Source organism: Bufo gargarizans, chromosome 3, assembly GCF_014858855.1.
Source record: "Bufo gargarizans isolate SCDJY-AF-19 chromosome 3, ASM1485885v1, whole genome shotgun sequence".
Classification (NCBI taxonomy): Eukaryota; Metazoa; Chordata; class Amphibia; order Anura; family Bufonidae; genus Bufo; species Bufo gargarizans.
Window position 1 is genome coordinate 45248387 of NC_058082.1, and position 12659 is coordinate 45261045.

General features: G+C 49.2%; 1 protein-coding gene across 1 annotated transcript in view; it reads right to left on the reverse strand.

Moving 5' to 3' along the window:
• Nucleotides 1–12654, reverse strand: part of LOC122931170 (histone-lysine N-methyltransferase PRDM9-like) — a 33402-nt gene extending 20748 nt beyond the window's left edge. The window contains exons 1-3 of the mRNA XM_044285176.1: nucleotides 12599–12654; nucleotides 11959–12097; nucleotides 6748–6936 (exon numbers count right to left, since the gene is read on the reverse strand). Of these exons, the coding sequence (XP_044141111.1) occupies nucleotides 6748–6936; nucleotides 11959–12078 (309 nt within the window). The 5' untranslated portion in view covers nucleotides 12079–12097; nucleotides 12599–12654. The remainder of the gene's footprint in view (nucleotides 1–6747; nucleotides 6937–11958; nucleotides 12098–12598) is intronic.
• Nucleotides 12655–12659: the final 5 nt, after the last annotated feature.

The window sequence follows — 12659 nt, forward strand, 5'->3', positions numbered from 1 at the left end:
TTCTCCCGATTTCAAAACTCATAAGGAACATTTACGTCAGGTCTTGCTCATCCTGCGGGAGAATAAATTATATGCGAAACTGGAAAAATGTGTGTTTGCGGTTCCAGAAATTCAATTTCTGGGGTTTCTTCTCTCCGCTTCTGGTTTTCGCATGGACCCCGAGAAGGTCTGCGCTGTGCTTGAGTGGGAGCTTCCTGAGAATCAGAAGGCGCTGATGCGTTTTTTGGGCTTTGCCAATTATTACAGGAAGTTTATTTTGAATTATTCCTCTATTGTTAAACCACTCACTGATATGACCAGAAACGGGGTAGATTTTTCTTCTTGGTCAGTAGAGGCGCGTAAGGCTTTTTCTGATATCAAGGAGAGTTTTGCTTCCGCTCCCATCTTGGTGCAACCTGATGTTTCGTTACCCTTCATAGTTGAGGTTGATGCTTCTGAGGTGGGTGTGGGGGCGGTCTTGTCTCAGGGTTCCTCTCCTGCCAATTGGCGACCGTGTGCCTTTTTCTCAAGAAAACTCTCCTCCGCAGAGAGAAATTACGATGTGGGAGATAGGGAATTGTTGGCCATCAAGTTGGCTTTTGAGGAATGGCGCCATTGGCTAGAGGGAGCCAGACACCCTATTACCGTATTTACTGACCATAAAAATCTGGCCTACTTGGAGTCAGCCAAGCGTCTGAACCCGAGACAGGCCAGATGGTCGTTGTTCTTTTCTAGGTTTAATTTTGTTGTCACGTTCCGCCCTGGAGTTAAGAATGTGAAGGCAGATGCCCTGTCACGTTGTTTTCCGGGAGGCGGGAATTTTGAAGACCCGGGTCCCATTTTGGCTGAAGGTGTGGTGGTCTCTGCTCTTTTTCCTGAATTGGAGGCAGAGGTGCAGGCAGCCCAGTCAGAGGCTCCTGATCTTTGTCCTCCTGGGAGGTTGTTTGTGCCTCTCGCTTTAAGACACAAGATTTTTAAAGAACACCACGATACGGTCCTTGCTGGGCACCCGGGGGTAAGAGCCACACTGGATCTCATCGCTCGGAGATTCTGGTGGCCTGCGCTTCGTAAGTCGGTTGAGGGTTTTGTGGCAGCCTGCGAGACTTGCGCTCGTGCCAAAGTCCCTCATTCACGGCCATCAGGTCCTCTCCTTCCCTTACCCATTCCTTCCCGTCCTTGGACACATCTGTCCATGGACTTTATCACGGACCTGCCTCGTTCCTCGGGGAAGACTGTGATTCTGGTGGTGGTGGACCGTTTTAGCAAAATGGTGCATTTCATCCCTTTTCCTGGCTTGCCCAATGCTAAGACGCTGGCGCAGGCATTTGTTGATCACATTGTCAAATTGCACGGTATTCCTTCAGACATAGTCTCTGATAGGGGCACGCAGTTTGTTTCCAGATTCTGGAAGGCTTTCTGTTCTCGCTTGGGGGTTCGGTTGTCATTCTCTTCTGCTTTCCACCCGCAGTCGAATGGCCAGACAGAGCGCGTCAATCAGAATCTGGAGACATATCTGCGTTGTTTTGTGGCGGAGAATCAAGAGGATTGGTGTTTTTTTTTGTCCCTTGCTGAGTTTGCTTTAAATAACCGTCGTCAGGAGTCCTCTGATAAGTCACCATTTTTTGGTGCATATGGGTTTCATCCACAGTTTGGGACTTTCTCGGGAGAGGGGTCTTCTGGTTTACCTGATGAGGACAGATTCTCCTCGTCTTTGTCATCTATTTGCCAAAAGATTCAAGATAATCTAAAGAGCATGAGTGAGAGATATAAGCGTGTGGCTGATAAGAGACGTGTGCTTGGTCCGGACCTGAATGTTGGTGATCTGGTGTGGTTGTCTACCAAGAATATCAAATTGAAGGTTCCCTCCTGGAAGTTGGGTCCTAGGTTTATTGGGCCTTACAAAATCCTGTCTGTCATCAATCCTGTTGCATACCGTCTTGATCTTCCTCAGACTTGGAAGATCCATAATGTTTTTCATAAGTCCTTATTGAAACCTTATGTTCAACCCATTGTACCCTCGCCTTTGCCTCCTCCTCCGATTATGGTTGATGGGAATCTTGAATTTCAGGTCTCTAGGATTGTGGATTCTCGTCTTGTCCGCGGTTCTCTTCAGTACCTTGTTCAGTGGGAGGGGTATGGTCCTGAGGAGAGGATGTGGGTCCCAGTGACGGACATTAAGTCCTCTCGTCTCATCAGGGCTTTCCATAGGTCCCATCCTGAGAAGGTGGGTTCTGAGTGTCCGGAGTCCACTCGTAGAGGGAGGGGTACTGTCACAACCAGACAGCTGAGAAGCTCTGACAGAGGCCTTTCAGAACCTCCTCCTTGAATTTCTGTGTTGTGGTATTCAGCTCCTCCTCTCGTCAGCCTCTCTCAGCTGTCATGTGTTAATTGCTTCCCTTTAAATGCCTCCCCAGAATGCTTTTTTGGGCGGCTTATATTACTTCCTGGAGTGTGTGTGCACGCTGATCTGTCCTCCTGTTTGCTTCAAAGCTAAGTGTACCTTTATCTGTTAATATCTGTTTGCTGGATCCCAGGTGACCCTGACTCCCTCCGTGTCTTGTGTAGGGAGCCGGTGGTCGTGTCCCCTCACTATTGTAGGGTGCTCAGGGCTTTATAGTCAAGGTTCGTGGATATGCAAACCTCCACCATTCGGATCTTTGCATAGGCTGAGCAGCCAGGGAAAGTGCCAGGTCTTCTGCAGGGGTCTCCCTTGGTTCCTTAGTTTTTGGATCCAGCGAGTCGTTTATACATGTTGCTTTGCCTTATTTCCTGTACACCGTCCATGACACAAACAGGAGAGATGTGAATATAAAAAGAAACCGAATAAAAAGTCTGAGTTACAGTTGTGTTCAAAATTATTCAACCCCCAATGCTGTAAAGGGTTTTAGGGAATTTACTGTACATTTGTAATTGTGTTCAGAATGAAATCTTACAAGGACTTTTTAAAGAACTAAATGCAACTAAAATGACATCAATTGTTTTTGTAATACAGTATTAAATGTTTTTTTTGTGATTTCTTCATTGACACAATTATTCAACCCCTTAAAGACTACCACTCTTAAGAACAGAGGTTCATTCAAGTGTTTTCGATCAGGTATTGAAAACACTTGTGGATGTCAAGGAGCAGCAATCGAGCATAATAAGCACCAATTAGGCAGATGTAAAAGGACTGTGATACTCAGCTCCTTCTAGACATTTACTGGTGTGTTTACAAACATGGCGAAGTCAAGAGAATGGTCCATGAAGACAAGAGAAGAGGTGATTTCTCTTCACAGGAAGGGCAATGGCTATAAGAAGATTGCAAAGATGTTAAACATACCAAGAGGCACCGAAGGAAGCATCATTCGCAAATTCAAGGCAAAGGGCACTGTTGAAACGCTACCTGGTCGTGGCAGAAAGAAGATGCTGACTTCGACTGCTGTGCGCTACCTGAAGCGCAAAGTGGAGAAAAGTCCCCGTGTGACTGCTGAGGAACTGAAAAAAGATTTGTCAGATGTGGGTACTGAAGTTTCAGTTCAGACAATAAGGCGCACACTGCGTAATGAAGGCCTCCATGCCAGAACTCCAAGGCGCACCCCCTTGCTGTCTCCAAAGACTGCAGTATGCCAAAAGTCATGTGGACAAACCACAAAAGTTTTGGGATAGTGTTCTGTGGACTGATGAAACAAAATTAGAACTGTTTGGGCCCATGGATCAACGCTATGTTTGGAGGAGGAAGAACAAGGCCTATGAAGAAAAGAACACCTTGCCTACTGTGAAGCATGGCGGGGGGTCAATCATGCTTTGGGGCTGTTTTGCTTCTACAGGTACAGGGAAGCTTCAGCGTGTGCAAGGTACCATGAATTCTCTTCAGTACCAGGAGATATTGGATGAAAATGTGATGCAGTCCGTCACAAACCTGAGGCTTGGGAGACGTTGGACCTTTCAACAGGACAATGATCCCAAGCATACCTCCAAGTCCACTAGAGCATGGTTGCAGATTAAAGGCTGGAACATTTTGAAGTGGCCATCGCAGTCACCAGACTTAAATCCGATTGAGAACCTCTGGTGGGACTTAAAGAAAGCAGTTGCAGCACGCAAGCCTAAGAATGGGACTGAACTGGACCGTAGATCGCTGCAAGACACTTGTGTCAAGCTATTCTTCACGTTTAAAAGCTGTTATAGTACTAAGATCGAATGTCACTTGGGGGTTGAATAAAACTGATAGTGATGTAAGCACAGAAAAGACATTTGTGGTTATTTCATTATAAATGTTATGTTAGATTTGTCTGACTTACAAGGGCCTCTTTGATTTAATTGTAAACAAGATGACTGAAATGATCAAAATCAATGTCAAACTGGCCAAAACACTCAATTTCAGTGGGGGTTGAATAATTTTGAACACAACTGTATGACGCCAACATCCAGCCAAGAGTTGGCGCAAGATTGAGACAGTTTTCACACGTTTGGTCTCTCACATCCACAGATGCCTGGGTCATTTCTACAATCAAAAATGGATATGTCCTAGAGTTCGCTTTCCTTCCTCCAGATCGATTTTGTCTAAGCGACCCCAAAAATCGGGTCATCTTTCATCTTCTTCAGGATTTTATCCAGAAGGGCGCGCTAGAACCAGGGCCTCCGAAGGAACAGTTCAAAGGCGTATACTTGTACCCAAGCCAGAAAGAAAATGGAGACTGATAATCGATCTAACTTTCCTGAACAAGTTCTTCGTGAAAAAGAAGTTCAAGATGGAATCGATGAGGTTGGTCCTAAGGATCCTGAGAAAAGAGGATTATATGGCGTCAATAGACTTAACAGATGCCTATCTGCATATTCCGATTTCCCCCAGTCATAGAAGGTTTCTGAGACTAGCGATTCTTCTCCAATTCACCTGCCTTCCCTTCGGCATAACATCTGCACCAAGGGTTTTTACGAAGGTATCAATTGTCCTCACAGCAGCTCTGAGGCTGAAGGGTATCACACGTATTCCGTACCTGGACGATTGGCAAGCTCCAACCATCAGATGAACTTTCATCTGCAAGTAACCATTCAGATGCTTGAGTCTCATGGTTTCCTCATAAACAAACGGAAATCCACTTTGATTCCATGACAACAGATAAAGTTTCTGGGTTACATACTGGATTCAATCAAGTTGTCACCACAAAGAGTGTCTTCTATTCACAGAGGAATTTGTCACCTCCTGTCTAGGACCAAGATCTCTATACGGCAAGCAATGAAGATACTGGGTCTCCTGACCTCATCCACAGAGGCCGTTCCTTGGGCCAAAGCCCACATGAGAACGTTACGAAACAATATTCTATCCAGCTGGAACAGAAATTACGGTTCATTGGACAGGAAGATAGTGATATTTCCCTCAACACGCCAGGACCTGACGTGGTGGATCTTGTCGAATCACCTACTGCAAGGCAGGGATCTGAACCCCCATCGCCAGAAAATTCTCACATCAGATGCCTCCTCTTGGGGCTGGGGTGCCCATAGAGACGATCTATGGGTCCAGAGAAAATGGACGAAAGATGAAGCGATGAAGTCCTCCAATTTTAGAGAATTGAGAGCAGTGAGGCTAGCACGTCTTCATATTCAGACACATCTTTCCGGCTAGGGTTGTTTCGACACCAAAATTTTGATTCGGTTTCGATACCATAAAAAAGTATTGCGATACTCAATACCATTAGATACCACGCGAAAAAAAATAAACCACCAAAAAAAGCTGCGTGCATTCCGCATTTTATGGAACGTCCAGCCCATAATAGAAGAGTCTGATCCTATTTTTTTGGGGGGGGGGGGGGGGGTAAGGTGACTAAAAAAAATGGCGAATCGCGCAGTTATTTATTTATTTTTTCTGTTACGGCGCTCACCGCATAGGACATTTTTTTTTATATTTTAATAGTTTGGACTTTTCAGACGTGGCAATATGTAATATCTTTATTTATTTATTGTTTATATATTTTATATGTAAAATTGGGAAAGGGGGTGATTTATACTTAAGATTTTTATGTTTTTTTTTTACTTTTTTCTTTATTTTTTTACTTTTTTCTTTATTTTTTTACTTTTTATTTAATAACTATTTCCCCCCCTTAGGGGCCAGAACCTGGGATCTTTTAATCCCTTGTCCTATACACCCTGATAGAGCTCTATTAGGGTGACTAGGAGCTCACACTGTCCCTGCTGCCCTCTGCATAGTACACACAGCAGCAGGGAGATTACCATGGCAGCCAGGGCTTCAGTAGCGTCCTGGCTGCCATGGTAACCGATCGGAGCCCCAGGATTACACTGCTGGGGGGCTCCGATCGGAACTGCCACTGCCACCAATGATTTTAATACTGGGGGGGGGGGCGCACTGCGTCGCCAATGATAATATAATTAACATTTAATACAGGAAGCGGGTGCGGCACCTGAGGGGTTAACTGACGCTAATCGCAGCTCCCCGCCAGCACCCGCCCCTGGGATTTGTATTAAAGAGGACCTTTCAGCTGCCAAAAAATTCTGAACTAAGTATCATGATATGTAGAGCGGCGCCCAGGGATCTCACTGCACTTACTATTATCCCCGGGCACCGCTCCATTCTCCCGTTATGTCCTCCGGTATCTTCCGGGACTTGGTTATACTGGGCAGAGACTGCCCTTGTTCTCCTGGGCGTCTCCTTCGCCCAGCGCACAGCTCACAGCCTGGGAGGTTTATTTCTCTTTGATTTGATGAAATAACACATCTATTAGAAAAACTACTACACTAAGCATCCTGGTGAAGGGGGTCAATAAAAAAAATGATCACCTCTTTAGTGTCTGAGTGATGATTCTTGGCCCGTCCCTGGATCCTCCGGGCAGGATTCTCCTCTGTCACTGGAGTTGGAAGAGAACCACCTGTGACTAGACTCTGGGCCTCGCTGCACTTGTCTGACACACGACGCCCCCTCTTCTCCGACGCACATTGGTCCCCGGATTTCCTCACAACGACATAATCCTAAAGAGAGAGAAATCTCATCAATGATATTCATGGGATCGTCCGACAGAGACGAGCAAAGGGTTAATATAGATGCCCACTGGAGTCTACCCACGGGCAGGGGCGGACTGGGAACTTAAAGTGGCCCTGAAAAAGATTGATGGAAGGCAGGGCCCCCAATACCATATCATGGCACATTATACCACCCCAACAGGGCCAAATAGCACAGTCCATCACAAAATAGATCCTCAAAAACTTCCACTGGCCGGCCCTGAGGGGGGCCCAGGCGGCCCTCTGGGCATTGGCCCACCGGGAACTTTCCCTGTAAGGTCTATGGTCAATCCGCCCCAGACCACTGGAGGGCGCTCTAGTCAGAGGCTGGAAACATGTTTCTATCTATGATATAGGCAGGCGCCTAACCTCACCTTATTCCTGGTAGGGAGTCTGGTCTGGGGTCTGTATGTTTACGGGTTTGGTCTGCAGTCTGTATGTGTTTAGGGGTCTGGTGTCTGTGTGTGTTTAGTGGTCTCGTCTGGGGTCTATATGTGCTTAGGGGATCTGGCCTAGGGTCTATATGTGCTTAGGGGATCTGGCCTAGGGTCTATATGTGCTTAGGGGATCTGGCCTAGGGTCTGTATGTGCTTAGTAGGTCTGGTCTGGGGTCTGTATGTGCTTAGAAGGTCTGGTCTGGGGTCTGCATGTGTTCAGCGGTCTGGTCTGGGGTCTATATGTGTTCAGAGGTCTGGTCTGGGGTCTGTATGTGTTCAGCGGTCTGGGGTCTGTATGTGTTCAGCGGTCTGGTCTGGGGTCTGCATGTGTTCAGCGGTCTGGTCTGGTCTCTGTATGTGTTCAGTGGTCTGGGGTCTGCATGTGTTCAGCGGTCTGGTCTGGGGTCTGCATGTGTTCAGCGGTCTGGTCTGGGGTCTGCATGTGTTCAGCGGTCTGGTCTGGGGTCTGCATGTGTTCAGCGGTCTGGTCTGGGGTCTGTATGTGTTCAGCGGTCTGGTCTAGGGTCTGTATTTGTTCAGCGGTCTGGTCTGGGGTCTGCATGTGTTCAGCGGTCTGGTCTGGTGTCTGCATGTGTTCAGCAGTCTGGTCTGGGGTCTGCATGTGTTCAGCGGTCTGCATGTGTTCAGCGGTCTGGTCTGTTGTCTGTATGTGTTCAGCGGTCTGGTCTGGTGTCTGTATGTGTTCAGCGGTCTGGTCTTGGGTCTGTATGTGTTCAGCGGTCTGGTCTGGGGTCTGTATGTGTTTAGTGGTCTGGTCTGGGGTCTGTATGTGTTCAGCAGTCTGATCTGGGGTCTGTATGTGTTCAGTGGTCCGGTCTCTGTATGTATTCAGCAGTCTGGTCTGGGGTCTGTATGTGTTCAGCGGTCTGGTCTAGGGTCTGTATTTGTTCAGCGGTCTGGTTTGGGGTCTGCATGTGTTCAGCGGTCTGGGGTCTGTATGTGTTCAGCGGTCTGGTCTGGGGTCTGTATGTGTTCAGCGGTCTGGTCTGGGGTTTGTATGTGTTTAGCGGTCTGGTCTGGAGTCTGTATGTGTTCAGTGGTCTGGTCTGGGGTCTGTATGTGTTCAGCGATCTGGTCTGGGGTCTGTATGTCTTCAGTGGTCTGGTCTGGGATCTGTATGTGTTCAGCGGTCTGGTCTGGGGTCTGTATGTGTTCAGCGATCTGGTTTGGGGTCTGTATGTCTTCAGTGGTCTGGTCTGGGATCTGTATGTGTTCAGCGGTCTGGTCTGGGGTCTGTATGTGTTCAGCAGTCTGGGTTCTGTATGTGTTCAGCGATCTGGTCTGGGGTCTGTATGTCTTCAGTGGTCTGGTCTGGGATCTGTATGTGTTCAGCGGTCTGGTCTGGGGTCTGTATGTGTTCAGCGATCTGGTCTGGGGTCTGTATGTCTTCAGTGGTCTGGTCTGGGATCTGTATGTGTTCAGCGGTCTGGTCTGGGGTCTGAATGTGTTCAGCGGTCTGGTCTGAGGTCTGTATGTGTTCAGCGGTCTGGTCTGGGGTCTGTATGTGTTCAGCGGTCTGGTCTGGGAACTGTATGTGTTCAGCGGTCTGGTCTGGGGTCTGTATGTGTTCAGCGATCTGGTCTGGGGTCTGTATGTCTTCAGTGGTCTGGTCTGGGGTCTGTATGTGTTCAGCGGTCTGGTCTGGAGTCTGTATGTGTTCAGCGGTCTGGTCTGGGGTCTGTATGTGTTCAGCGGTCTGGTCTGGGAACTGTATGTGTTCAGCGGTCTGGTCTGGGGTCTGTATGTGTTCAGCGGTCTGGTCTGGGGTCTGCATGTGTTCAGCGGTCTGGTCTGGGGTCTGCATGTGTTCAGCGGTCTGGTCTGGGGTCTGTATGTGTTCAGCGGTCTGGTCTAGGGTCTGTATTTGTTCAGCGGTCTGGTCTGGGGTCTGCATGTGTTCAGCGGTCTGGTCTGGTGTCTGCATGTGTTCAGCGGTCTGGTCTGGGGTCTGCATGTGTTCAGCGGTCTGCATGTGTTCAGCGGTCTGGTCTGTTGTCTGTATGTGTTCAGCGGTCTGGTTTGGTCTCTGTATGTGTTCAGCGGTCTGGTCTTGGGTCTGTATGTGTTCAGCGGTCTGGTCTGGGGTCTGTATGTGTTTAGTGGTCTGGTCTGGGGTCTGTATGTGTTCAGCGGTCTGGTCTGGGGTCTGAATGTGTTCAGCGGTCTGGTCTGAGGTCTGCATGTGTTCAGCGGTCTGGTCTGGGGTCTGTATGTGTTCAGCGGTCTGGTCTGGGGTCTGTATGTGTTCAGCGGTCTGGGAACTGTATGTGTTCAGCGGTCTGGTCTGGGGTCTGTATGTGTTCAGCGGTCTGGTCTAGGGTCTGTATTTGTTCAGCGGTCTGGTCTGGGGTCTGTATGTGTTCAGCGGTCTGGTTTGGGGTCTGCATGTGTTCAGCGGTCTGGGGTCTGTATGTGTTCTGCGGTCTGGTCTGGGGTCTGTATGTGTTCAGCGGTCTGGTCTGTATGTGTTCAGTGGTCTGGTCTCTGTGTGTATTCAGCGGTCTGGTCTGGGGTCTGTATGTGTTCAGCGGTCTGGTCTAGGGTCTGTATTTGTTCAGCGGTCTGGTCTGGGGTCTGCATGTGTTCAGCGGTCTGGGGTCTGTATGTGTTCAGCGGTCTGGTCTGGAGTCTGTATGTGTTCAGTGGTCTGGTCTGGGGTCTGTATGTGTTCAGCGATCTGGTCTGGGGTCTGTATGTCTTCAGTGGTCTGGTCTGGGATCTGTATGTGTTCAGCGGTCTGGTCTGGGGTCTGTATGTGTTCAGCAGTCTGGGTTCTGTATGTGTTCAGCGATCTGGTCTGGGGTCTGTATGTCTTCAGTGGTCTGGTCTGGGATCTGTATGTGTTCAGCGGTCTGGTCTGGGGTCTGTATGTGTTCAGCGATCTGGTCTGGGGTCTGTATGTCTTCAGTGGTCTGGTCTGGGATCTGTATGTGTTCAGCGGTCTGGTCTGGGGTCTGAATGTGTTCAGCGGTCTGGTCTGAGGTCTGTATGTGTTCAGCGGTCTGGTCTGGGGTCTGTATGTGTTCAGCGGTCTGGTCTGGGAACTGTATGTGTTCAGCGGTCTGGTCTGGGGTCTGTATGTGTTCAGCGATCTGGTCTGGGGTCTGTATGTCTTCAGTGGTCTGGTCTGGGGTCTGTATGTGTTCAGCGGTCTGGTCTGGAGTCTGTATGTGTTCAGCGGTCTGGTCTGGGGTCTGTATGTGTTCAGCGGTCTGGTCTGGGAACTGTATGTGTTCAGCGGTCTGGTCTGGGGTCTGTATGTGTTCAGCGGTCTGGTCTGGGGTCTGCATGTGTTCAGCGGTCTGGTCTGGGGTCTGCATGTGTTCAGCGGTCTGGTCTGGGGTCTGTATGTGTTCAGCGGTCTGGTCTAGGGTCTGTATTTGTTCAGCGGTCTGGTCTGGGGTCTGCATGTGTTCAGCGGTCTGGTCTGGTGTCTGCATGTGTTCAGCGGTCTGGTCTGGGGTCTGCATGTGTTCAGCGGTCTGCATGTGTTCAGCGGTCTGGTCTGTTGTCTGTATGTGTTCAGCGGTCTGGTTTGGTCTCTGTATGTGTTCAGCGGTCTGGTCTTGGGTCTGTATGTGTTCAGCGGTCTGGTCTGGGGTCTGTATGTGTTTAGTGGTCTGGTCTGGGGTCTGTATGTGTTCAGCAGTCTGATCTGGGGTCTGTATGTGTTCAGTGGTCCGGTCTCTGTATGTATTCAGCAGTCTGGTCTGGGGTCTGTATGTGTTCAGCGGTCTGGTCTAGGGTCTGTATTTGTTCAGCGGTCTGGTTTGGGGTCTGCATGTGTTCAGCGGTCTGGGGTCTGTATGTGTTCAGCGGTCTGGTCTGGGGTCTGTATGTGTTCAGCGGTCTGGTCTGTATGTGTTCAGTGGTCTGGTCTCTGTGTGTATTCAGCGGTCTGGTCTGGGGTCTGTATGTGTTCAGCGGTCTGGTCTAGGGTCTGTATTTGTTCAGCGGTCTGGTCTGGGGTCTGCATGTGTTCAGCGGTCTGGGGTCTGTATGTGTTCAGCGGTCTGGTCTGGAGTCTGTATGTGTTCAGTGGTCTGGTCTGGGGTCTGTATGTGTTCAGCGATCTGGTCTGGGGTCTGTATGTCTTCAGTGGTCTGGTCTGGGGTCTGTATGTGTTCAGCGGTCTGGTCTGGGGTCTGTATGTGTTCAGCGGTCTGGTCTGGGGTCTGTATGTGTTCAGCGGTCTGGTCTGGGGTCTGTATGTGTTCAGCGGTCTGGTCTGGGGTCTGTATGTCTTCAGTGGTCTGGTCTGGGATCTGTATGTGTTCAGCGGTCTGGTCTGGGGTCTGTATGTGTTCAGCGGTCTGGTCTGGGGTCTGTATGTGTTCAGCGGTCTGGTCTGGGGTCTATATGTGTTCAGCGGTCTGGTCTGGGGTCTGCATGTGTTCAACGGTCTGGTCTGGGGTCTATATGTGTTCAGTGGTTGACATCACGGTTGACATCACGAAAACGGGAGGACATAATCAGCACGACCTCTGAAGCTGCCAGCGACCATATCCAGAAGGATCATGGCGTGGCCCCTCACCTCTCCGGTCAGCAGGCAGATAATCTCCAGCGTCAGATTCAGGAGCTTGTCTATAATCACGTCTTTGTTCCTGTCAATCATGAGTGAGTGGCGGACGTGATCCATGAGGGGCATCTCCATGTTCACTGGTCGATGGCGGCTGTGGGACAAAAATAACAAAAATGGCAGGCGGTACAGAAGAACATGTCAACCTCTATATATCATCCCTGTGGCCCATCACCCCCCTTCGACTGTGGCCCCTGAAGTCATCAGCACATGACAAACCAATATGTTCACTTCGAGGGCACCTAAAAAAAGGGAGTAAAATCACATTTCCCCGATAGCATAAAGTCTGAACTCTGTATTTCTTGCCACTGATGTTTTTAATTTCAGTTTTTAGTCAGTATATTACCAACTGAGAATGACCTGGGTGGCCACTCCTACTGTCAGTCACCCTCTAGTATGCTGAAGCCTTGTCCCCGCCCCCGAGGAGCCATTATTACTAATGCAATCCCAACAGAGCTAATTCTGGCTAGTTGTGACCTTTAGGAGGCTGGGGCCATGTTAAATCTACGGGCAGCAGCTCCTTGGGGTGTTCAGCCATGTCTCATGGCAGGAAATATCATAAAGACATGATAATCCGGCTCCTAGCCATTCATACCAGAATCCTGGAGCAGCAGGGTGGATCGGCAGCGCTGGATCACATTAGGATCTCCTGTTTG